The following is a 27,614-nucleotide window of genomic DNA, read 5'->3' as shown; positions in this document are numbered from 1 at the left end:
CCTTATCTTGACCCATGAGTCTTTCATCATCTTTTCTCTCCCACTGTCCAGTTGAGGAGGGGAAGCAATAGATCAGCTTGGTGGGCACTTGGTGGCTAGCCAAGGCCAACCCACCACATCTACAAGTTATTTCAGAATCTTGAATGATACCCTAGCAAACATATTTTTTAAAAAAATAAATCCTTTTTAATGGTTAAGACACATTTTTAATAGCTTCCATAAAAAGCCTCTGCATCTGTGTGACAGCAGAAGGGAAATAAAAAATTAAAATTTCTTCCAGAGAAAGATTTCTGAATGAAAATCTTTGATGTTCCACTCTACTCAAGTGCTTTAATTTCCCTCTGCCCTCTTCCCTTAGCTGCCAGATGAGACATACCAGACAACATAAACATTTACAAAACAGAGTTCTTACCGGATTTTATTTTCCTCCCCTTTCATTTTTTCTTGGCCTCTGCCTCCAGTAGATTTCCCATTCAACACAGGTACCTTCAACTTTCAAGTCTGCATGAGCTGAAGTAGGGTCCAAACTGAACACTTGTCAATGCTGGTCAAGGCAAAATGCAAAACAGTTAAACGGTATAATGCTCTCTCCCAACAGTGCCTATTCATAGAAAATTATAGAACCAGTAGCAAAATTTTATCAGAGCACTGTTCAACTTTATAGAAACATCAGCTTTTTAGTCTGATACCCTTTAAATAAAGTCCGGCTACCTACCTTCAGTACATAGGTTACATCAAAGTACATTTTTTCATCTTGATAATGCTGCAGTATCAGCAATTAAATTCAGCTAGTGCCTTCTGCTGGTTACAGCCAACTCCCTAGATTCTTAGAATCATGAATGATTTTTAAATGTATGCTTATTTTTCATGCTCTGCAGCACTGATTCTCCAACAAGGTGTTTATGACTAAGAAGGACTGCATCTTGGAGAATTGACAGGGTAGCACATACAGGCAGAGTTGAACTGTGAAATCAGCTGCAGATACAAGAACAGCAGAGGATGCATGCAACTAGAAGAGGCTTGGTATTTGTTGCAGCCAAGTCTGTCATACAAGAAAACAAAACTAATACAACATGCCAAGTTCTCTAAAGTTCTCTAAAGATGTTTATTTACAGATTATTCTGTAACTGTCCTAACATCATCAGATGCTAGAGTCTGATTCTGAAAGAAAATATACATGAGATTAAGAGTTTAGAGCTCAACAGTACACAAGTCTGAAAAAGAGTAAGGTAAGCATGTGGACAAGGATACTGAGTTTCTGTGGGTTGATTATTAAAGAAAGTGAACTAAATGTCCACAAAGAAATAACAGAAATAATATGGGAAGAATGATAACTGTCTGAATAATCAAAATCAGAATTATTTTTCTGGCACTGGAGTAAGGAATGTAAATGGATACTATATATCTGACAATGACTGTTGCTTAAGAGTATCAAAATTGTTTTAGAGAAGTTACCAGAATACCCATCGACTCATTTAAATTGCATATAGCTTTGTTTTTATGAGGTAATATACACAAGTAACAAAATATATATTTTAATTATCCAGTCCATATAATTTTGCCCTTTACACTACAAACCTGGCTACAATTAAAGCCTTAGGATCATTATCTCTATCATGATAGTTAAGATTTGTGTTCTGTCCCAAAATATCACTTTCAAGAAATTTTTCTTCTAATTTATTTACAAAACAATGTTAGGAAGCTACCATCCTCAGACCAACTGGTCTCTAACACAATGAATTCATAACTTCAGCAATTTGGAGCTGCCTGTTTTTTGAATATTGACAGTGGTTAGGACCTACAGCTACAAAGTAAAAAAAGTCCCTCTCAGCATCTTCTATTTACAGAAAGCCATTACCTGCCACATGCCAAGTACCAATAACTAGCCAGCTACACCATTTAGATGTCCTAAGAGTCCTACCGGTGCTCAGCAGCAATGTCCATCTTCTCTTGCATGACTGTACTGGGTCTGGCTGAGCTGGAATCGGTTTTCCCCTATAGCAGCCCTCACAGTGCTGTGGTTTATGCTGGGAGCTGGCAGGGTGTTGGTAGCAACCTGGTGTTGTGGCTGCTGCTGAGCAGTGCTTACACAGCACCAAGGCTCCTTCTGACATTTCCCCTCCAGTGGGACGGGGTGGGCAAGATCTTGGGAGGGGACACAGCCAGGACAGCTGACCCAAACCGACCAAAGGGATATTCCATACCATATGACGTCTGCTCAGTATAAAGCTGGGAGAAAGGAGGAAGGGGGTGGGGTCACCCTTGGTCCTCCGAGGTAACCACTACGCGTATCAGAGCCCTGCTTCTGAGAAGGCCCGACATCGCCTGTCCCTGGGAAGGAGAGTATAAATCTGCTTTCTTTTGCTTCCGTGCACGGATCTTTGCTTCACTTTGCTTATATTAAAACTGCTTTTGTTTTACCCACAAGGGTTGGTCTGTCTTATTTTCTTTCCCCTCTTTGCCCTGTTGAGAAAACAAGGGGAAAAGGGGGGGGAAGTGATAGAGCGACTTGGTGGATACCTGGCATTTAGCCAAAGTCAAACCATCACAATGACGCAGCAGCACATAACACTGTCAATCACAGTTCAAAACAACCAATATCAAGTTCTGTTGGAGAAAGTTACATCACTATCTCATTTTCAGTGTCTGAATGCTAAAAGGCCAGCTTTGTGCCAATAAGCTTCTTAATCCTTTACAGAAATGGTTGTTTTCATTTTCACTTAGGACACAGGTTTCAGCAGTGCTCATGCAGAAGCTGACTGAACATACAAGTTCATACAGGAAAGCAGAACAGTTGTAAGCCAAAACATCTTGCTAACATTTTTTTTCCCCTCTTCATCTTGCTTTTTGTCTTGTTAAATATTTTTTTGAGAATGAAGTAGGTCAATGTCAATGTAGCTTCTGGAATGTGCAGCTGAAGGTTGGTGATCTTGTGAAGAAGAGGTTTGAAGATAAGACAGTAATAATTAAGATAGTTGGGGCCTTTTCTTGAAGATAACAGAAACAAGGTTGGGACAAATTACAACAAACCAGCTCAAGACACAACACAGCTGCACAACACCTCCTAAACAGACCTTTGTGAGCATGCATGAGCACTGAGGTCAATCAGCAGACACAGTGAGGGAAGACTACCAACGACCACCAGGGACCCCTCAAGACCACCACCCAGCAGGAAAACACATGCATAATTAGGACACAGATATTGTAATTAGTTCCAGGAAACCTAATGCATATGTAACTAATTTATCAGAAAAAATACTAATATGTATAATCCCCTGTATATTAGCGGCCACTGATAGATAGGGAGGCATGCTTACCTTGGTGAAGCTATTAGTGTGTGCGCCCAGCACTGCAATAAAGAATGTCTGCCTTCTAAAACTCCAAAATGAGTCTTAGAGAATTCCTCTGCCAGCCTTTATGGTAAAACAGTCAGTGTAGGGTTTTTACTACCCCTAAGGTTAGAGTCTTTCATATTTTACCTTTGGTTTCTAGACTCATGGGATCAGAGTAATCCCCTGCTGCAGCTTTGTTGTAAGCTCATACTCTAAAGTTGAAATAGTTTGAATCAAATTTCAGACCTAAAAAGGGAATGTTTAGAAAACTTGAATTGATGTTAATTACTGACTGAAATGCTGGGGTTTCAACCCCAAGCCCCATATTAAGGTTGACATATGGGTGATTCCCACAGCCCTTCACAAAGGGGGGGTGAGTTTGCCTTTAGGCTTCCCTCCAGGGTGGTGCCGGCCTTGCAGACAGAGCCATTGGGTAAATGAGCCCCGGGTGTCTGCATTAAGGAAACAAGGGTCAGGTGTCCCACTTGGGGATAAAAGCTGGGACCACTTGCAGGAGGGGCAGTGTCTGTCTGTGAGGTGGATGCACTGTCCAGAGTTTGGTGTTGGGGAAGGACCTCCCGCCTCCCTGGAACTGGGCTCCAGTCAGGTCTGGCTTTTGTAAATGTGGGCTGTGTAGAGATTCAGTATGTGGCTTCCTTGGTCTTATGTATTTGGCTTGTTGATTCAGTTGTCTCCTGTCCCTTCTATGGGAGGCTGCATTTCACCATTTATTCCACCCGTTGTTGGGGTCAGTGGGATTGCTGTCGGTTGTGTATAATCTGACTGACTTGTTTGTACCCCCAGTGCTCACCCATGTACTGAACCTTTTGTATCAAATACAATTTCATTATTGGTTCATCTTTATGCTAGGCCTAATAATTTGCAAAACACTGACTTACTGTTAATTTTTACAAGACTAATATCTGTTCCACATAGCTGTCTTCCATTTATCTTAATCTGCAAAAAACAAGCTTAAATATCAGTCTCAGCTTCATTTAACACATGATTATTTCTTTTTTTTACAAAACTTGAAAGTCAAAATAAAAGGCAGAGCCATTATTGTACAAAGTACCCCAGGACTAATGTGAAACAACAGAAGCTTCTTTACATACAGGAAAATGGGTATATGGCAAAACTTCCAAGCATAAAGAGTTATATCAACATTCTTGGGTATGGAGTACAAAAAAACCTTACCTGACAGTGCATCTCAGTAGTTTCAATAGAGTCTCTCAGTTCCCAGTTATGTTAATCTCTTACTTGAGGAAGACCTTCAAAGTTGTTTTTTCTATACTCCAGTAAAAGTGATCAATTCTGCTGTCACCTTCAGGCATTCTCCACAATACTCTTCTGTAGTTAGAGCAACAAGACATGCTCTGACATCTATTTCTGGAGCTTTGGGGACCACAGAAAGACAAATACACAAATCAGTTTAAAGAAGAGAATGAACTGAATATCAATCTGTTCTCCTTGGATTCTAAACCCAGAAGTTGCCCTTGGCCCAATAACACTGACTCCTTCTAGAGGATCTAGCCCATTAGCAAAGCACCACTGAAGACTAGGCATATCACTTTCACTTAACATGTGTGGGAATGTAACACAAGATTGACAAAGAGGACTGTAAGCATGCTCAAGTTATTTGCAGCTGGGGTGTCAAAAAACTACATGTATCATACTAATTGTTTAGTTTTGTGTGCTTGACAGATAGAACATCCACATTTAGATAACACAGGCCTGTGATAGACTCAGAGGCACTGTACTGAACATACTTGAGGTTCCTGCCCTGCTGTTGGAAAGATCAAAGCACAGTGGAAAACTATACCTTTGCAAATCCTTGATACACAGGCAAAAGCAGCAGGTTCAAGATATTTTTTTCTTCTCTTTTCTGGCTAGTAAGGACTACACTCCATGGTGCCTAGGTCCCCACTTGAGTACCTCTGCCTTGATGCTGCTGTGGAGATGGCCTGGGGTCACAAGGTAATGAGAATAAATTGCATTTTGTCTATGGTTATGTGGTTGTTCCTTCAGCTTGCCTGTTTTGGCTCACACAACATGTGTTTTACAAAACAAGAAATCTGCATTAGCTCTAGACTGAACACTTGCATCACATTTTCCAGATGTTTGTGTTGTCAGTAAGGTGGGCTGATCCCCTTCTGTAAGCAGTAAGAAGGACATACTAGAGGAGAGTTGACTTACAGTTATGAACCTACAATTTAGAATAATACTACACAGGAAGAACATTAAGCAGCAAGCTTTTATTTGAGTCTCTGGAAGGTAAGTACAGCTGCAATCCTCAAACAGGATCGCTTGTTTACTTCAACAACTACAGACAACTGACAGTGTATTAATTTCCACTAGCCAGTCAGCAGTTACCTAGTTCTCTTCCCTTTTCATCCTTTGTCTTGAAAGAAGGGGAAAGAATTCCTAGGATTCACTAAAGAAAAGACTGAAGTTTTGTTTATAGACAACAGAAGTCTATCTCCATGAAATCAAAGAGCACTTAAGTCACTGGAAAATGTTTTTCAAAAGAAGGCATTTACTTAGTGCCTTCATAGTGTCCAAGGTATATTCAGGGAAGACTTTTGCTGGAGGGAGTGAAAAAGATGTTTTATTTCTGCAGGTTTTGGAGGAAGGATCAGCAAAAGCCTCTTTGTTTCAACATTTACAATAGCTTGAAATAGATATAAAAGAGGCATGCAAGTCACAGAATCACAGAATCAACTAGGTTGGAAATGACCTTGAATATCATCTAGTCCAACCATTACCTTAGCTCTGACAGTTCCCAACTACACCATATCCCTCAGCACTATGTCAACCCAACTCTTAAACACCTCCAGGGATGGGGACTCCACCACCTCCCTGGGCAGCCCATTCCAACACCTAGCAACCCGTTCTATAAAAAAATACTTCCTAATATGTAGTCTGAACTTTCCCTGGCACAACTTGAGCCCATTCCCTCTTGTCCTGTCACTTTCTAGTAGGCTAAAGAGGCTCATCCCCAGCTCTCAGCAGCTTCCTTTCAGGGAGCTGTAGAGGGCGATGAGGTCTCCCCTCAGCCTCCTCTTCTCCAGACTAAACACCCCCAGTTCCCTCAGCTGCTCCCTGTACGACCTGTGCTCCAGACCCTGCACCAGCTCTGTTGCCCTTCTCTGGGACATGTTCGAGTCATTCAATGTCCTTTTTGTAGTGAGGGGCCCAAAACTGAACAAAGGAATCGAGGTGCGGCCTCACCAGTGCCGAGTACAGGGGTGAGATCCCTTCCCTGTCCCTGCTGGCCACGCTATTGCTGACACAAGCCAGGATGCCATTGGCCTTCTTGGCCCCCTGGGCACACTGCTGGCTCCTGTTCAGCCGGCTGTCAATCAACAGCCCCAGGTCCGTCTCTGACTGAAGTCAATGTATCAAGCAGGAACATCATAAAAGTACAATATTGATGCATTTGTGACCTGATAGACCTGCAGATTTTGTCAAAAATCATCCATTTTCATAACACTCAAACCCTTAACTGTTGTCCTTTATAGCTGTCCCAGTGACCAAGTCCTAATTACGTACAGGCTGGCTCTATGCAGTTCAATGACTATTTCTTGAACACACTGTTAGCCATGATTCCCCTCCACAATGGCTGATGGCAATCAGCTTCACAATTATGGTTGAGTCTTTTAAAGACATGTAATGTTAACATCTAAACACAAACACCTATCTATAGCAGGTCTGTTAGAAGCAGAAGGCCTGGTTTGCTTATGCACACTACTTCACACCTTTCCACACTTTCCCTTCATGATCTGTTCAAATATTTAAAACTATCACTACTGAATGCACCCTTTTGCTCCTCACATCCCTGCAGTTTAAGCCAAGCAGGAATTACACAGAAACTTGTGGTATAGATTTAAAGTGCTTGAGAACAAATAAACAGCACAGAAGGGACTGAAAGCAAAAGTATTCAAGTCTGTACAGGGTTTGGTTGGGACAGAGTTATGTTTCTTCATACAGGCTTGTACAGTGCTATGCTTTGGATTTGTGATGAAAACACTTTCATTGGCACAGGGGTTTTAGTTATTGCTAAGCAGTATCAATTCCTTTTCTGCTTCTCACACTGCCCCACCAGCAAGCAGGCTGGGGGGTGCACAAGCAGTGGGGAGAGGACACAGGCAGGACAGCTGACCCCAGCTGACTAAAGGGATTATTCCATACCATATGGCCCCATGCTCAGCAATAAAAGCTGCGGGAAGAAGAATAAAGGGAGGGACCTTGAGAGTTATGGTATTTTGTCTTCTCAAGTAACTGTTACACATGTAACAAGTAACAAGTAACTGTTACACGGAGCCCTGTGTCCCTGGATATGGCATAACATCTGCCTGCCGGTGGGAATCACAGAATCATCTAGGTTGGAAAAGACCTTGAAGATCATCTAGTACAACCATTAGTCAAGTGACACTTGTCCGGCTCATCAGCACCACGCAGGTGAGTAGCAAATTAATTCACTTATGCACACAGCTTTTGCTTTGCCTGTTAAACTGCCTTTATGTCAACTCACAAGTTTTCTCACTTTTATCCTTCTGATTCTCTTCCCATCCCACTGTGGCAGGGAAAGCGTGGAAGCAGCTGTGTGGTGCTTAGCTGCATGCCAGGGTTAAACCATGACAGATTCTTAAGTGTTCATCACATTCATTTGCCATCAAATTTCAAAGTCATCCAACACTAATTTGAGAATAATATCAGTAAGATCCCTTCTTAGGCAAAAGAAAAATTAAGATAAAGACAAATATTTCAGAACATATATCTGTAAGTTTAGCTCCCTACCCCAATTATTTTTGTCATGGTATAAGATTCTAGATAAAGAGTCTTCCATGTGTTTGTAGTGACAGAGTCTTCAGCATAAGTCTGGCAAGCAGTGTTCAAATGCCTGCATGACCAGAACATTTCAGTTCTGGTTTCAGTTTCCCACACTAAGACATTAGCATTTCCTCATGTATGCAGGTCTACCAATGCTCAGTGCAAATTTTGCCTGCACCAGTTTGAGTTATCAGTATTTGGTGTCAAAGTAATCTGATACCTTGGCACTAAAGTAGAAGAAAGCAAGATTGATACCCAGACAGTTTATTTTCCTGTTTACAAATCAAAGGCCCAAACCATTTAAATTCCTGTGTATTTGATAAGGAAAATGCATGTATAAGGGTCATACTAAATAATAACTTCTTCTAGATACATGACTTTGTTCATGCTTGCCATTAGATCTTTACATTCCCATTCCTGTTAAACAGGTGCATTGTGATCATCTTACCTACCTTGTTCCCTTATGCAGAGCAATGATTGCCACTCAGAGTCTAAAAGGTGAATTTCTGCCTAGACACTGCTATCTGACCACTAGGGACAACATTAGTAATTTACGACACCTGCTTCCACATACTGCATCTGCAGTATACCAGATAAATGGGCAGAAATGTAAACTGATGCTGCCAAGTCCTTAACAGATTTGGATTAGTGATCTAGAGATGAAACAATTTACAACACTGCCAGCACTATTCTTGTCAATATATTCTTGGTATCAGTGAAGGGCAAATTGGTTTAAATAGAAAAGCAGTATGAATTAAAAGACATGAAAGATATATACTGGTACACTGCACGTAAGTTTATTTCCAAACAGTAACATACAGATGCATCATACATATTTTGTATTATGGTAATATAACTGCTTGAGTAGATTATCTCTCTCTTGCATTTCAGACCGTATCACCACTCTTGTAAGTGACGTATTAGCTTACAGTTCCGTGAATTACACTACTGCAGATGTCTAGGACTTCAGGGCATCACTAAGCACCAAGTGATCAGGTACAGTCTTGAGAAACTTGAGATAACTTCAGGAAGCACAGAGGAACTGACAACTGAAGAAAAAACAGGGTCTTGGAAAACTCATTCTCACTTCTGAGATCAATTTATTTTCTGAAATATTCTATTATATAGAAATCAACAATAAAATTATAAAACACTCAAGGTATTCAGAGTGACATCCAATTACAGTGTAACGATCCAGTTACAGGGTAACAATGTAATTTCAGAGTCCCAGTTTAGGTACTCTGAAAAATTTGCTCACTAGGCTGCAAGAACTGTGGGTTTGGTTTGTTTGTTTTAAATATAGAAAGTTATTTATGTAGTAACAAACTAAACTCACCATACAGTTTTCACCTGGCAAAAACTTCAGAGCCTGGAGGGTGTGCTTTTCAGGAGCGAAGTCCACCATCACACAAGTCATACTGCCACCGACCCTTGTTATCAGAGACATGTGGAACGCTATAGCCACTGCTAAAGTCAAAGCAGCAGCATTAGCAAAATGCATTTTGCATTGTTTAAGTCCTATAGCCATTTTGAAAAACAGCGATCAGATAGTCTGTATTGTTAATGCCAAACTTTAGCCAAAATACTGATCAAAGACCAGAACATTTTTCTAATAGATAACTGTTTACCATTTAGCACAGACTCCAAAATAGAAAGTTTTGAAAATGTGACTGTCTCAAAGAGAATATGGTGCAAGCTCCCAATTGTTCTATATTACTAGGCAAATAAATAGAAGTGACTAGAGAAGAGCTTAAAGCTTCTTTTACTAGTAAAAAAAATTGGATGAGACAAAACAAAACTTGTATCACTTTAAACAAAATCAGGAAGTATGAAAAATCTAAAGCACTGTAGAATCAGGATCATGGGTTTTTATACTTAGAAATTAAAAACTTAAACCTTTAATTGAAAAGGTCCAAAAACTTTTCTTCTTGACAAGATCCACTCATTTCCTCCAAAGTCCATTTTCACATGTTAAATATTGCTCAGAAGGCATTTCCAAATAGCAGTGAACAAGCTGAATCTTCTGCTTTCATATCTACCTCCGATCTTATCAAAGGATGAAGAAGTGTTTAAATTGCAGACACCATATTGCTTTGGAACATGCAAGTATCAGATCATTCTTACAAGATACATTGAAGCACAGCTCTCATTTCCACTCCTGAAATCTTAGTTCAATCCTTATTCTGAATACTAAAACACTCCTGTACTCCATCAACTACACCACACACACACACAAAAAAAAAAAAAAAAAAAAAAAAGTAGTACAAGTCTCTTATATAGTTCTAACTCTAAAGACATAAGGCCATGCTTGAGAATTTGAATAACTCTGCTTCGGACAGCACACAGGTCCTAATTCCTGCTTTAAAAAAAAAAAAAAGAGATTCTTAACTAGGAAGTAATATACACACCACAAAACAAAGTTAACTGCAAATACTTGTATCCAGTTTACACCCACATATCTGTGGCACCTTTAGAACATCTAATAGCTCACAGGAAGTGATACCCATTAAGTACTTCACTAGTATGTAAGAGAGATTAATGTTCTATTAGTTAGAACAAAATCTATAAGAACTGTGATAAAAAAAAATCAGGTAGTGAAGAAGAGGGAGGAAATAGGAACTTGAGTATTAAAAATATAAGCATGTTGAGAGTCACAAGCATTACAAATTTGGGATAGAATACAATTCTGATACTGAACTGAACATTGTAATAGAGATGGCTCAGTTGATTTCCCAAGACAGAGTTGACATTCTGAAATTCAGTGTGAGCTAGCAGATTCCACTGATTGGCCAGACAGATAGAGTAAATCTCTCCTTATGGAAGAATAATCTTCTCATGAGCAGGAAGAGAACGCCAAGTAGTCAGCTTCAGACTGCATTTTAACTTTTGTTTAGTCACCAATCTTAGACAGAGAACCAGCAACAGCTGGTTTAGATCACACAGCATTTCGAGAATCTAGAGGAGTAAGAGGATGCTTATTACAGATAGTAAGCATTAGGATTCCTATCATTACCACTGTCCCTCTGATTTGTTAAGGACAGTATATCTTTACCCTTAGAAAAGCAAAAATTAATTTCTTTAGTAATTAATCATTCTACATGAAACTTCAGAGAATTTAAACAATCAGACCCTTCATTGAAAACCTGTAAATTGAAAGCTGGACTATTTGGTCCATAAGAGCAACATATGCTGGAAACATGCTGTGACCTGTCTTTCAAAATACAATGCACATCACAGCAACTTTTCTGAACCAGGTCACACTCTCAGAACATAGTTATAATTCTCCCAAGTGAAGAAAAATGGCATTTAGCATTTATTTTGAAAGATTAAAGTTTTATTTCTAAACAATATTTTGTAGACACAGCTCAAAGAAAAGCTACCAGAAATAGAAATTAACTGACATTAGTCTGAGTGACGCCAACAGAAATATTCCAACGGCTACAAGACTTTTGATACTCAAAAGGAAAATTAGATAATAAAAGTCTGTAAAGTACTTAAAAAAACCCAAACAACAAGATTGTCTTATAATTTAAAGGGACCAAGTCAGCTTGAAACATTATTAAATTTCAGCCATCAGGTATTAATAATAAACCATAAGTTTATTATTAATAATAATAAGATAATGTATTATATATATATATACTTAAAGAAATATCAATAACTATAATAGCTGCTGCAGAGCTCTACTTCTCTGCACTAAAAATATCTTTCTCTTTATTAAGGTAAGAAAGGCCAACATTCAGCAAAAAAACCCACTATATGAGAAACATAGAAGTTTTTACTTCTCCCTCAAAAGTTGTCATGTCTGTCCTGGTTTGAGTGAGTGGCGGGTGTTTCTGGTAGCAGGGGAGGGGGCTACAGTGGTGGTCCCCTCTGAGAAGCTTCTTGAAGTTCCCCCAGCTCCAAGTTGGACCCACCTTTGTGCCAAGGCCAGGCCAATTAGCTGCGCCTCTGCAATCATGTCTTTAAGAAGGGGAACCTGGGAGGAGGAGTTGGAGTTGTGAGGAGAATATCTGTGTGAACACTAAGGTCAGTGGAAGAAAGCAGGAGAAGGGGAAGAAGTGCACCACAGCAGAGATTCCCCTGTATCCAGTGCTGCCCCCCTGCCACCGATGGAGGTCCATGGTGGAGCAGAGGCCAACTTGCAGCCTGTGGAGGACTGCACACTGGAGCTGGTGACTGCTCCCAAAGGAGGCTGGGATTCTGTGGGAAGGAGGCCTTGCTATAGTAGTAGTTCCATGCTGGGAGGACTGCAACATGTGGGGATGACCCATGCCAGAGCAGCTAGGGAAACACTGCAGCCCACGGGAGGAACCCATGTGGGAGAGAGATTGCAGAGGACTGTCTCCTGTGAGGGGGAAGCTGCACTGGAGCAGGGGGAGAATCCCAGAAGTTGTGTCCTCCCTCCATGAGGTGGAAGAAGCGGCAGGACTGACTGTATCTCTCATTTCTTGCCCCCTGTGTCACTGGGGAGGAGGAGGTAGAGATATCAGGAGTAAAGCTGAGCATGGTAAGAAGGAAGGGATGGGGGAAGGTGTTTTCAAGGTGTGGTAATGCTTCTCACAGTGACTGTTAAGTACTGTTGTTGTTAGTGTCTGTATTAAATTTCTGTTCTTTTTTACTTCCCCTAGTAAATCTGTCTTTTGCCCACAGCCTAATGGATGAGTCATCCCTCCCTATCCTTACCTCAATTCTTGAGCCTTTTGCTTTACTTTCTCCTTCCAAGTATGGGGGCGGAAGGGGGGAGTGAGCGACTGCATCGTGCTCAGTTGCCCTCTGATCTCAAACCAGGACATGTTGCAACAACCACTTAGGAAAGAGTCAATGAATTTAATGATTTGACTATGACCCTTTCAAAATAAATACATTTTCAAGAATAAAATTAATTCAAAGACAAAAAAACAGACTTTGTACTGTACCTCTCTGTGAGGTGTCTGGTAGCCTTGAAGCATTTCAGGGAGAAGAGAGATAAAGTAGTTAGTATTTCTAGGCAAATATCAATGGTGGTAACATGCAAGAAGGCTGAGAACAATCTCAGCTGTATTGCTCAGATTTGAAGATCAAAATGACAACATTCACAAAATAAATTTTCCCATAAAGCATGTGAATAGTATTGGTTAGAGCTACAACAACGTATCACCTGGGGAAAAGCTGATCTAAAGAACCACACCAAAACAATTCCAAATGACTCAACTTCCTGGTTGTGACTTTGCTGCTTCAAATTTCTCTTAATCAGTCTAGTTGCTCTTCATCCCATTTTCAAAGAGCTACACCATCAAGTCAGTAAAACTTATTTCCCATAGTATGTTCTGTGAAGTGCTTATTAGTGGCATGTAACCATACCTGACTTGTCTGGCTATACATCATACAGGATGTATACTCTGACAAACAAGAAAGGACTTGCTTCAACTTTTTTTCTGAAAGTTATTGTCCTATTCCAACAATACTTCCTAAAGGGCTCTCCATATGTCACTATCCAAAGCCACAAAACACAGTTTTTCCCAGCATTTACATGATACTGCTGAAGCAGATGCTGAAGCCATGATGAAATATCTAAAAGGTAACTATTAACTGGCATTTGGAAAGAAAAAAATCCCTGTCTTTCACCAAGAACTGATAACCTAAGACAAAATATTATTGTTGAAGTAGTGATGGCTTAGTTAGGTCTGTTGAATCCATGGTGGAGTTAACATTGTTACTTGATCTAGTTCCCATTCAGCTGAAATACTTTTGTTACTGATTTGTTACTTATCTGAGATGATTTTAATGATTTCTATTGATTTGGATTTAAATAAGGTAATGATTTAGAATAACCATACAACCAGTTATGCTGCTACAAAGTCTTTTGTAAAGTCCCAAGCTAAGGCCACGTAGGCTGGTAATAATCATTAACCTGATTTCTATTCAAAGAAAAAGACTCATGATGAGGTACCATTGTTAGACTGTTCAGTAGGGACAATTTATTGCCCTGTAGACCATGTGTTCTAAAAGTTGTATTGTGAAAGGGCCTTGAAGCATGTTAAAATCACAATGTGAGCCAAAGTCCTTGAGTCAAGGATATTGAAGGGTCTTTCTTTTAGGTCAGTAGTCTGTAGTGTTTGCAAAAGCAGCGTCCCCAACTCATTTCAGGACTCAAGTGTGCATAACTGGAAAGAGGCGGGAATAAGAAAATGAGTTACAGGAGTTAGCATGTTTATGTATGAGAACTTGATTAATATGTATTACTGTATCCTATATAAGCAGCATGCTACATAAGTCAGGTGTGTGTTGGTGGTGAGACAACTCTCCACGCACCCAGCCGTTAATAAAGGAGTGTCTGCTTATCTACATCACATTGGTGTCGGTAAGTGCTTTTATCCCATTTTGGTGACATTTTCCCTTCCAAACAGGAGACAAGAAACATCAGGTAGCTTCCCAGTTTAAAGTCAAACAAAACTGGAGGACTCCCACATTTTTCAGTACATACAAAGCACACACAATGTAAAAAAAAAAAAAAAAAAAAAAATCAGTTGTCTCTGTTATAAAACCAACTTTATATTCCCAAAGTGGAAGTGGAAAAAACCAAGTGTATAGGCAGAAAAAAACAAGTGTATAGAAATAATTAATCTTAAGAGGTATCTTTGTTTTACCTCAAACCATGGTTATTGTAGAAACTTGACTGATTTTCTTACATGACAGCTGTAGACAAAACAGAGCTACTTAAAAGCCTTCTTCATAACCTTTACACTTTGTGGAATATGTGGTATCCTGGACTAAAAGAACAGTCTTCTGCAAGACAGTTAAAATAAAAAAAAATTGACTCAATAATAGAGTTTTTTTACGATTAAGCAGGTATTCTTTATTAGCAGTGCTGGGGTCGCCCTGGGGATTCTCAACCGTAAGGGCTCCCAAGAACCAGCAAGCGACATCAGTTTACATACACACAAATCATACATATTCATTAGATTTCCTGGAAAGGGGTGTCTTATGGGTTCCTGGAATTCACTTATATAGTCCGAGCATGCATAGTGAAAATAGGGTGAGGGTCTTTGGTGGTGGAGGGAAAAAGTAAGTAGTCTTCTTCACGGTGTTCACTAGTTGACCCTTTCCAGAGTATGTGCTGTGAAGTAAAGTCCAGGTGTCCTCTTTCTAGATCTGCGAGATCATCCTCCCTAGATAGGGTCTTTGTGTCCTTTTGTTTGAGTCCCCCTTACCTTAGTTTGCCCATTCTAGGAGTTGCCCAAGTGCCCACTGAGGGCTTTGAGTCTGCAATCAGTGAGTTATATAGGGAGCGTTTTACTCTTGTCTATACAAAGAGGCCTAGGGAAACAGTTAAGGAGTCCCTGGCAAATAAACACAAGCAAAACACAAGCAAAGTTTTCATGCATCACAGTTTAGTCTTAAACAATGATTGTCAGAAATCCATTTGTTTGAGCCCTTTCATTCCCCCTTTTTCTTTTGAGGGTATAGTGCTTATAGTTCTCTCCCTCATTTAAATTAATTTATTATATTGTGAATAGCAGTTACAACACTGAATTGTCAAACAAGTACTACAATCATCACAGCTATCCCTATAATCAATACAAATAATTATTTTAACCATCTGAAGTTTGGCAACCATGAAGTAAGCTTGTTCTATATTTCTTCAAAGCCTAAGGAAGTATCGTCCTTTTGCATCTCCTGCAAAATACCTAATTGTTGCAATTTTATTCCTAAATCTACATTTATTTTCCTGTTTCATCCATGTATATACAACAGCTAGAATTCACAACTGTGCACACTTCCCCATGTGAGGCCAACATCACGTCTCACTATCAGCACTCCAAATCGGGAAATAATTTCATTCAGTAACACTTTGGTAACCTCTCTTGCCTTATTAGTTCTGCATGGGAATGCCTCTGGCCAACCTGACAAGGTATCCATTAACACCAATAAGTACCAATACCCCCTTTTTCTTGGGCATTCAGAAAAAGCTATTTGTTAAAGTCGCCCCAGACTATTACCTTTCCCTATAACTCCAGTTTGAATTTTACTTGACCTATTTGGGTTGTTTTTTAAACAGATTTCACATCTTCAGGTTACTTGTTTCATAGTAGTGTATAAATTTCAGCTTACTATTTTTTTGATTTAGCTGCTTGTATAGAGCACATGTTTCCCAGTATGTTTTCTTATGTTCATCCAAAACTAGCTTCCATAGTATGTTAGAAGGCACTATTGGTCGCCCATCTGGAACATAAAACCATCTCTTTTTTTATTACTCTTTAAATAATTAATCAATTTTTGATCCTCCTTTGAATATTCAGGTTTCAAATCTGAGTTTAGATTGAAAGTTTACTGTCTGGGATCAAAGCTAATGCTATGGTTTCAGTCATTTCTGCTGCCTGTCTGGCCTCCCAACCTGCCAAATTATTTCCAACTTCCTGTTCAGTGTTACCTTCTTGATGCCCTCGGCAATGCATGATGGCTATGTTTTCAGGGAGTTTTATGGCTTCTAGCAGCCTTAAAATTTCCTCCTAATGTTTTATTTGTTTTCCTTGTGCATGAGTAATCCTTGTTCTTTCCATATGGCACCATGAGCATGTACTACTCCAAAAGTATATTTCGAGTCTGTCCATATATTAATCTTTTTCCCTTTTGACAGCTCTAAAGCTCTGATCAAGGTAATTATTTTAGCCTTCTGAGTAGAAGTCCCTACTGGCAATGGTTTAACTTCAATTACTTCAGAAGTGGTGGTCACAGCGTATCCTGCCTTATGGTTTCCTTGTTTTATGAAGTTGCTTCCATCTGTGAACCAGCTGTCCTCAGCATCCACAAGTGTTCTTCTTTTAAGTCACGTCTACTGGAATAAACAGCTTCCATGGTCTCCAGTCATGGGTTACAGGCTCTGGTGTGGTCCCGCTGAAAAAAGAGGCTGGATTCACAATGTTAGTAGTCACAATGTTTACATCATCCTGTTCCACCAGGACGGTTTGGTATTTTAGAAGTCTGGAAGAAAAAAGCCAATGGTCTCCTTTTTTTTCCAGGATGGCCAAGACAGTATGGGACACCAACACCATAATCTTTTGGCCCATAGTAAACTTCTGGGCTTCTTGAATGTTGAGAACAACTGCTGCAACTGCTCTCAAACATCCGGGCCATCCTTTGCTCACTTCATCCAGTAGCTTAGAAAAGTAAGCAACTGATTGCTTATAGGGTCCCAGCTGCTGGGCCAGCACTCCCAGTGCTGTGCCTTGTCTCTCATGTGAGAACAACCAAAAGGGTTGAGAAACATCAGGGAGGCCCAAGGCAGGAGCTCTCATCAATTCCTTCTTCAATTGTTCAAATGTCTTTCTAGACTCTCCAGTCCACATTAATCTTTATGGGTTTACCTTTAGCAAGCTATACAATGGTTTTCCAAAAGTCCATAATTATTTATCCACAATCGGCACCAACCTGTCATCCCAAGAAGAGTTTAGAGCTCTTTTACACTCTTAGGTTTGGGCATGCGACAGATGGCATCTTTTCTCTCTGATCCCAGTTCTCATTGTCCTCCCAAAATCCTGAATCCTAAATAGGTCACTTGCTGATGGACCAATCAAGCTTTCTCCTGAGACTCAATATCCACTAAATCCCAGAAAATTAAACAAACTGACAGTCCATTGTACACAACCTTCCTTCGTCCTTGTAGCTATGAAAAGGTCATCTACATATTGTAGTAAAGTTCCCTCTGGTGAGGGAGGGGTCCAGGTTTCAAGTTCCTGGGCCAATTGATTCCCAAAGGTAGTGGGACTCTTTTTAAAACCTTGTGGTGACACTGTCCAGGTTAACTGTGTTTTTCTCCCTGTTATCAGGGTTTTCCCATTCAAAAGCAAATAATTTTTGGCTTTCTGTTGCAAAGGCCAGGCAGACTTTACATCCAATACTGTAAACCATACTTGATCTCCTTTCAATTTAGTTAAAAAAGTATAAGGATTTGTCACCACAGGATAGAGGTCAAATCATTAATCAATTTTGTTTATTGCACTTAAATCCCAAATTAATCTACAGCTCTTGTCATTGGATTTCTTTACATGTAAGATAGGGGTATTATACTCTGATTCGCATTCAATTAACAGTCCGAGTTGCAAAAAATCATCAATAATTTTTTATCCCTATTCAATCTTCTGCACACAAAGGATATTGTTTAATCTTCACCAGAGAAGCTCCTGGTTTTAATTTGATTTCTATTAATTTGGTATTGTGAGCCTTACCTGGTATTCCAGAAGCCCACACTCCTGGATATACCTAGTCCAAAATTTCACACACAGAATCATCTAGGTTGGAAAGGACCCTGGAGATCATCTAGTCCAACCATTCGCCTAGCACGAACAGCATATCCCACCTACAGCATATCCTTAAGCTCTAAATCGACCCTACTCTTGAACACCTCCAGGGATGGGGACTCCACCACCTCCCTGGGCAGCCCATTCCAACACCCAACAACCCATTCTGGAAAGAAATGCTTCCTAATATCTAGTCTGAACTTTCCGTGGCACAGCTTGAGCCCATTCCCTCTTGTCCTGTCGCTTTCTACTAGGCTAAAGAGGCTCATCCCCAGCTCTCTGCAGATTCCTTTCAGGGAGCTGTAGAGGGCAATGAGGTCTCCCCTCAGCCTCCTCTTCTCCAGACTAAACACCCCCAGTTCCCTCAGCCGCTCCCTGTACGACCTTGTGCTCCAGACCCTGCACCAGCTTTGTAGCCCTTCTCTGGACATGTTCAAGTAACTCAATGTCCTTTTTGTAGCGAGAGGCCCAAAACTGAACACAGTCATCGAGGTGCAGCCTCTCCAGTGCCGAGTACAGGGGTAAGATCCCTTCCCTGTCCCTGCTGGCCACGCTATTGCTGACACAAGCCAGGATGCCATTGGCCTTCTTGGCCACCTGGGCACACTGCTGGCTCCTGTTCAGCCGGCTGTCAATCAGCACCCCCAGGTCCCTCTCTGACTGGCAGCTCTCCAGCCACTCCTCCCCAAGCCTGTAGCGCTGCTGGGGGTTGTTGTGGCCCAAGGGCAGCCCCCGGCATTTGGCCTTATGAAAACTCCTCCAGTTGGCCTCAGCCCATGGCTCCAGCCTGTCCAGGTCTCTCTGCAGAGCCTCTCTACCCTCGAGCACATCAACACTCCCACCCAACTTGGTGTCATCTGCAAACTCACTGAGGGTGCACTCGATCCCCTCGTCTAGATCATCAATAAAGATGTTAAACAGGAGTGGCCCCAAAACCGAGCCCTGGGGGACACCACTCGTGACCGGCCGCCAACTGGATTTAACTCCATTCACCACAACTCTCTGGGCCCGGCCATCCAGGACAGTTTTTTACCCAGCGAGGCTTGTGCCCATCCAAGCCACGAGCAGCCAGTTTCGCCAAGAGAATGCTGTGGGAAACGGTGTCAAAGGCCTTACTGAAGTCAAGGTAGACAACATCCACAGCCTTTCCCTCATCCAATAAGCAGGTCGCCCTGTCGTAGAAGGAGATCAGGTTTGTCAGGCAGGACCTGCCTTTCATAAACCCATGCTGACTGGGCCTGAGCATCTGGCTGTCCCACATGTGTTGTATGATGGTGTTTAGGATGAGCTGCTCCACCAGTTTCCCAGGTACCGAAGTCAAGCTGACAGGCCTGTAATTTCCTGGATCATCCTTCCGACCTTCTTACCTTCTTATAGATGGGTGTCACAGTGGCCAATTTCCAATCTGTCAGGACCTCCCCGGTCAGCCAGGACTGCTGGTAAATGATGGAAAGCGGCTTGGTGAGCACCCCAGCCAGCTCCTTCAGGTATTGTGCTCTCCTTTTCAGTTTGTAACAAAGACAAAATTTCGATTACTTGGGCTGCCTTTATTTTGAACTCAATTCCATCGACACCAAAACCAATCTTCGCTCCTGGTTGTTCTAACAGGTCTCTCCCTAATGACGGTTTAGGGAATCCAGGCAAATAAAGAAACTTACATATACCTATTTGTTTTCAAAATTTCTTCTTTATAGGTTGCATAAAGAAAGCCTTTTCAGTCTTGCCAGTTGTTCCATCCACATTACAAAATCTCCGTCCATTAGGTATTAAATGTTGGCTCAGAACAGAGTAAGAGGCTCTCCTTGTCCCTGTTCCCTAGCTCTATTGTAACCAGTGGATCCGCTCGGGTAGATTTCTCAGGTCCCCGTCATTCTATTTCAGCAATCACTTCAGGCTTTACTTTTCTTAGTTTAGGACATTCCTTTTTCCAATGTCCTTGTGCTCCACAATAAGCATACTGATCTGACTGCAGCGCTGTTCAGAAACTTCCTCGAGCTCCCACAAGAGGTCCTCCTCTACCTCTGCCTCCAGGGAGCCTCTGAGGTCCCGCACTTTGTTCTAATGCTCTAACTCTTGCCGTAGCTATAGTTCTACTTACTTTTCTTCATCTCTCCGGTCCTTCACTTTTACACATCTTCCTCCAATACTACATGCTGAACAATATCGCTTCAACTTTCCTTGTTACCTCTTTATCCTTTTCTAAAGCGAAGACAAGAGCATCCTGGGGGCCAAATTTATACTGCACTTTTTGCCATTCAGGATGATTTTTTGAGGTGAAAATCATATCTGCATGCATTACCTCATCCCACTTTTCCTCTCATCTTAGGAATAACATCAATTGCAGCAAAATATCATATTTTAAAGTACCATTCCTGAGCCATATTTCTTCATCCTCTAATTTATACAATGTCCACCACAGATTACAATACTTTATCAAAGTCTTTCCAGTTACACGACCTGCGACCCTCCTATATTCTTCCAATGTTTATTTCTATTCCTCCAACCACAAACCACCTTTACCATGTACAAACAGCATTCTCTGTTTTCCCAGGAAGTCCAGACCTGACACTTGGGGCAGTCAATATGCTGCCCAAACTTGACCAACAGCTTTTGTTCACACCACATTCTAAAACATACAAACGTTTACAATCATTTTCCGGGTGTAACAGACACCACTTGCGTTCCCACATTCATTCAAAATTATGTATTAAGATCACAACAGTTATTTATCAATTGCTCCATCCTTTTCTGGCTGTGTCCCTCGTGGGATAACAGAACCGAGGATCCAGACTCCGCTTTCACTTCATACTTATTTGTATGTCTCTCTCACGCACAATCATGCAAATTTAGGATACAAAGCAAGTCAGTAGCTGTTAAACTTTAAAATTTTAAACCATTTCTTTCACAAACTTCAGTTTGCTTTTCAAGCAAACAGAGGTATATAGCATATAAAGTTACCAAATACAAACACTCGTTTTACCAAACATTTATTCACTACAAATTCTGAGGAGACGAACAGAGGCACTCAGGGAACTCATCATCATATGCCACCCCTTTCTAGGAAATCTCATGAATATGTAAGATTAGTGTGTATGTAAACTGATGTCCCTTGCTAATTCTTGGAAGCCTTTATGGTGAAGAATCCCCAGGGTGACCCCAGCACTGCTAATGAAGAATACCTGCTTAACAGTAAAAAAACCTTTACTGTTGAGTCAACTTCTCTGTTTCAACAGCTTTGTCTTGATCCAGTGTCAGGGTGCGTGTGTGTGTGTGTTTCAATATGATCCCAAGAGCAAGATTAAGACATAAATGAGGTCAAATGCTGTACACCCAAAATAGTTTTTATTAATAAAAGTGAAGAGTAGTAGCGATAGGACAGAATGGAAGGAAAAGACAGAAATCAAGCAAGCACCTAGAACAGAGTTGCAAGAATAGTCACCACCATGGATCCAGCAGTGCCCCTTTGGTCCTCAGTCTTCAGTGCTTTGGTGGTAGGTGCACACAGAGCAAAGTTTTCTGTTGCATTGTATCAGCTGATTAGCATTATTTGCCCACCTTTATTCTTTCCTCTGGTCCCAATAGGTTTTTGCTGACTTAATGCTTCTTGAGCAAACATCGTCTTCTGGGGTGGAAATGTTCACCACTTATCAGTTCATTAGCAATGCATGCATGGTGTCTGGTGTACACAACAGAGCCACAAATGGCTACACCATGGACCCAGTGATAAACATTTGGTTTCACTCAGTCCATGTCTCTCCCTCTGAGGCTTATCTAAGGAGTCTGACAGTGCAACTGCAAGGGAGTGGGCAGTGCATCCTTTGATACACTCCTGCTTCCTTAGACTAATCCAAATGCCACAGCTTGTCCTTGAGGTTTGCACAGACAGCTTTGAGACAGTCATTTGACATTTCAGTCTTTCACAAGCTTGCATGAAGTTCTGCAATACAACCCTCCATGGATGGCTGCAGCTAGAAGACAGAGACTATGCAAGTGTCATGTAAGAGCCCTGGGCAACTGGCAGATCACTTGCTGCAGCTTTGAATGCTGGCCACCACACATTTTTTAAGTCTTGGCTCAGGTTTATAGAGATTTATTCCACCCTCACCTTCTGGGTTCGCTTACTTATATCAGTGCAAGTTTGCTTAGCACTTACTGTTGTCCAGGAGAAGGCATTCCTTCCCCCCAAATAAGAAAAAACTTATTTTATTAGACATTGTGTAAAAAATCAAGACTATAGTGCTTGACTTGGCCTCCTCAAGAAAACATTACATGTATTTTTACATGCATCTTTACCCGCAATTTTGGTATTCTGGGTAAGTTGGCAGGGTCCAGTACAGTAATGCAAATGATATTTCAAATTAAGTATCAACATCTGTCTTATGCACATCTGTTCAATATTCTGCCATTAAGAATTTCGCAGGTTCCTTCAGGTTCAGTGACTGCATAGCAAGTTTCAGCAGATCCTCAGAACTCTCTAGAGCATTAACTGGTCAACCTGATTCTGAAGAAAAAGCAAAAAGTACAGATAATTGATGTATTCACATTTTAAAAGTGGCTTATAAACTACCAGTACTAGAACTCCATGACTTTACTATGCATTTGTAACAACTTACTACCTTATCTAATCAAGGCTATTACTTCTGACACATTTTGTTAACTAGAACTTCACTGTGCTTTGACAAGTGCACAGTGATACATCACACATCCTCTAATTCAAAGGGGAAAAAGTTGAATAGGTGATTAAGTCTGACTTAAAAGCTAGTTTTCATTTTATGGCCTGTTTCTCTCAACATCAGAATTTCAGAAGCAAAGAATGCTTACACCTGTGTGCACTACAATTTCTACATAAAGAACTGCACTTCATCAATGAACTGATACTGTTTAATGGAGCAGTAGCCTTGAAAAAGGAAATGATCTCCAACCAGCTAAGTCTGCTTCTATGCAGCCATTCTCCACCTGTAACCTCTACAGGTAATACCACTTCCTTTCTACCTAATGTTGAGAACATATGTATGCTAGAGACCATGAAGTAGCCTAGAAGAAAGGACCAGAGAAGTACTTACATCACAGACAACATTTACTTTACATTTACTGCATTTCTTGCAACACTACTAAAATCTCACTTTCAGTTGAGATTTAAGATAGCAGCTTAAAACTGCTTCTACTCAGCTGCAGAAATTTACAGATATAGTTACCTGCAGAGTATGAAGTTTCTAAGCCTCTTCTCATCGAATACTGTGGGACATACACCACTTCATCTTAGACAACACAAAACACAGACTATCAAATTCCTTCTCTAAATCAGTGACTGCATTAGAAGAGCTTACCTGAAAAGAGAATTGAAACTGCTGCAATTTATACTGGAAACAATGCAGACTAGTGTTTTACACTGAAGATCACTGTTTGCCCAAGCATATTTTGCCAGGACCACTGCTCCTCACCTTGTCAAAAGGGAAAAAACATTAGGGATGATGGACACCTAAGAAGACTTTACATCAGGACACTTAAGACCAAAATCCATGAAAATTCTGATACTCAAGCTTGCACAGAACCAACATACTTGGAAACTTTGTTCCATGCCAAAAGGCCTTGATTTCCCTCTCACAATTATATATGGACCGCTAGATCTTTGTAAGGAGGTAGTTAACTAGTTTCATATAAAATGCTTTCATCTGACACTAAAAAACTGCCCTCAAGAAGCCAGCCTAAAGATCTGCTGAATGATATCTATTTCTGCAGTTTAATTGGCTCAGCGTAAACACGAAACACTTGACGGTTTATTGATAACCGAAAAGAACTTAAACCTTATCCTAGTGTAGATGCTCTAAAAATTAGCTCTGATTTAAGCCCAACAATTTGCAATTACTGAAAAGAGAAAGAGCAAGAAATTTTCTCTCAAGCATCAGGATGGTCTCATTTTTCAGTCTGCAAGCACAGTAGAGGTCTAAAAAAGATACAGACTACTTCCAACTAACAGGAATTTGAGATCTTGCATCACAATCCAGATTCTCTCTTCCATACAAATCAAATCCTACAATAGCTTTTCACATGAAAACCAAAACTACCATACCTTTCAACTAGAGACAGACTTAAAAAATAAAAAGTTTTTCTATCTGGTTCCAACACGAAGATATATTTTAAACTTGATTCTTATAGCCCATTGCTTACACACTACCAAAACAGTTTCAGACTGACAAAACTGGAAATTTGCTCCCCTCTCAGCTACAACCTATGAGCCTTAATATACATACCTGAACATTTTTCATTATCTGTTTCAGCACATCAATGAAGTTGTGAATTTCAGTATTTTTCTTCACTAGAGACAATCCTTTGCAGAGACTCCTAGTATTACAAAACAAATGAGAGAAGTTGTAAAAGAAACCTGCAATTTTTTTAACCATCACCATTTCAACTTATATGGAAATTCATCATACACATTTCAGTTGTGGTGAATTCTTATTCTGATGGGATCAAGAAATACATTTTGTTAGAAAAGAGTATCAAAGGTATAAAAAGCATTCCACCAAACTAAGCATCTCTAGCTGTTAGTTTAAGGTAAATCAAGAATCTGTTTTATGATACACCACTGTTTCACATGCTCTGCCACACATCATACCGCAACTCCCAAGCCTAACCAGATTACCTACTGGCACCACAATCTGCCATCTACAGTTTCTCCAGATGAGAAAGCTAGCATTTGCACACCTAAATAAAGAACCAAGAAAGAAAAAAAAAAAAGTTGATAAAAGTTAACCCAAAAGAAAAAAATAGCATTTTCTACTGTCAAAAGAATCTAGTGTAAAATAACTAACCTGACAGTTTATTCTATATACAGAATAAAACTGTAACAGTGATTTGTAAATTTATGCCACAAGATGTAGATTATTTTGGCAAATAATTTATATCTTCCAATTAAAAGTGACCTCAAACAGGAAAGTTTACTGATAGCAGAGAAAGAGAATCAAGGTTATTTCTGTGGTGTACTACTCCAGCTACAAAAAAGCAGGCAAAATCGTTAAGCACATCAAAATGAACTTTTAATTAGACTACCAAGCCTAACTTTATTGAATAGCCAGTCACATATTCTAAGAATGACAAACACACATCAACACTTGCTACTTAAAACTAAGTCAAGTATAACTACGGTGCAAAGCGTATCAGCATAAGTAAGTAAAAATAAAGGACAGGGTGAGGAGGTAACTAAGAATCTTCTGTTATTTAATTCAGGCTGGTTGATAATAAGTTCTAGAAACAACTCTGAGTCTAAAATGCTAGATTTGGTTCTTTAAAAAAAAAGTAAAACCTGTCTCAATTATAATTAAGACATTATTAATCAGCTGGACTGAGTTTCAAGTTGCTCAGCTTAACATTGTTATTTGACAATATTTAGGAAATCGAAGCATGGGGAGCTAATAAGCACAACTTGAAAACAGCCAGATCACCAAAAAGATGTTGCAGAAGTCCCTCACATAAGCAATTTCTTAATAACCATTTACTACTTAGATCACATTTATTTGCTAAAAACCAAGAAAAATATTTTATCCTTTCACAACATCCACAGCAAACCTCAAAACTACGTCCTGCGTAAGGAACCTCTCCACTAGTCCTAAGCCATGCTCATACCTTTTTCTTCTGATGCCTTCCTTGGCAGTTTTCAATGAATCTGCAATCACGTATTTATTGGTATCCTGGCCTGTTGCCTATTTGCATCGCATTGTGCTCACAAAGTTAAACGTCTAGCAAAGGAAAGTGAAATTTTACCGCTTTTACCACAGGCCTTGTGATCATAATGATATAATGGACCAGCTAGCAATGACTGAAATTGGGACTCTGAGGAAGATAAAAAAGACCAGATTGGCTTCTTTCAGAAACAAAGAGTACAGCAAGTCTTGACCACTTTGTTACAGAATCTTTTAATTGTTTGGTTAAAACTGAGCATGTTTAAAGACAATTCTGTATACTTCAGAATAGCAGATGAAACACCATTGTCCAACCAGCTATTTCTGCGTTCACTACTGACCAGAAACAATTGCTTTTGCATGTCAGACAGCCAACAGTTAAGCCTTAGATCCTATAAACATAACTCAGTTCGGATAAACAAGAAAACTCACAATCCTCTTTCAGCTAGGATTTTAGGGTTTGTTCAGCTGTACCACACAGGAAAAAAAAATAAAATAATTAGTCTTCTTGTACATAGTACTGAACAATGGGTTTTGTTTTTATAGCTACATACAATTAAAGGAAAATATCTACATGTGAGGAATGCTTAGAAAGCCTTTATGCAGCCAAATACATGGCAGCAACTGGAAGATAGAGCCGTCAAATAAGGTTTTCCACTACATCTGAAGTTAAAGTCAGCTGACCAAACAGGGATCACTATGGCTTTTAAAAGCAAGCTACCCATTCCTCCAAACAGAAATTCCACCAGGTTTGGTCAAATGCAAACAAGATTAGACACCTTCTACAAACAGGTGCAAGAGGCATAACAATATCCACCAGCAGTAGATAGAATTTTTCTTAAACACCAACGCACAAGCCACCAGAACAGAAAGTGAGTTTTTAGAAATCACTAACATACAATATTTTCTAACGTAATTTCCCAGTCACTTAATATGTACTACATGTTTTTCCAAACATACAAAGACACATGCCAAAGTCAAAACACTACGCTGTTGCCATGTCTTCCTTTAACAAGAATTTCTCAAAAGTCACTACAATTACATGTAACAAAAAGGGTGTGCTGGAAAAATTACCAATATGAGTAGCAGTTGAGGCTTACGTTTTAAGTTACTTCATAAAAGAATTACAACAGCACCAAGCTCAGTAAGCTTCGTGGTATTTCTACACCGAGGAAAAAATTTAAATCTGTTGCTCACTGATGAATGTATTTCTTAGTATCCTGTTACAAATAATTTTCTTTTAGTTTTCTCTCTGGCTAGCATGTGTTAAGTGAGGTTAGTGTCAAATTCATTTTCAAAATACCATGGCGTGTTTATTACAGAAGTAATTTTTGCTGCTATCAGTGAGCTTCCTACTGCTTTTATGTCCTATTCTTATTCTCTGAATCTAATAAACTCTTTGTATAAAAAATGCATGGCATTCGTAAAGCAACAGTGTGGATGCACAAGGGGTGAAGAACATAAAAGTTTATCTGTGTTGGGTTTGTGTGTGT

General features: G+C 40.0%; 1 protein-coding gene and 1 long non-coding RNA gene across 2 annotated transcripts; both read right to left on the bottom strand.

Annotated features, from left to right (window-relative positions):
- Positions 1-408: 408 nt before the first annotated feature.
- FSD1L (fibronectin type III and SPRY domain containing 1 like) lies at positions 409-9,663 on the bottom strand. The gene is given in 7 exon segments (XM_074931723.1): positions 409-465; positions 467-534; positions 3,480-3,591; positions 4,539-4,630; positions 4,633-4,689; positions 4,692-4,735; positions 9,515-9,663. Coding segments are annotated over 7 exon segments (579 nt in total).
- A 12,003-nt stretch (positions 9,664-21,666) lies between these two features.
- LOC141973528 (uncharacterized) lies at positions 21,667-25,205 on the bottom strand. Its single transcript, XR_012635542.1, has 3 exons — positions 24,694-25,205; positions 23,770-23,883; positions 21,667-22,943 (listed from the first exon to the last, which is right to left on the bottom strand). It is a non-coding gene; the product is annotated as an uncharacterized LOC141973528 (long non-coding RNA).
- Between the last annotated feature and the right edge of the window lie 2,409 nt (positions 25,206-27,614).

The sequence above is a fragment of the Athene noctua genome, chromosome Z (assembly GCF_965140245.1).
Source record: "Athene noctua chromosome Z, bAthNoc1.hap1.1, whole genome shotgun sequence".
Lineage (NCBI taxonomy): Eukaryota > Metazoa > Chordata > Aves > Strigiformes > Strigidae > Athene > Athene noctua.
Note: the sequence above shows the minus strand (reverse complement) of the source record. Positions and strands in the feature narration are given on the sequence as shown.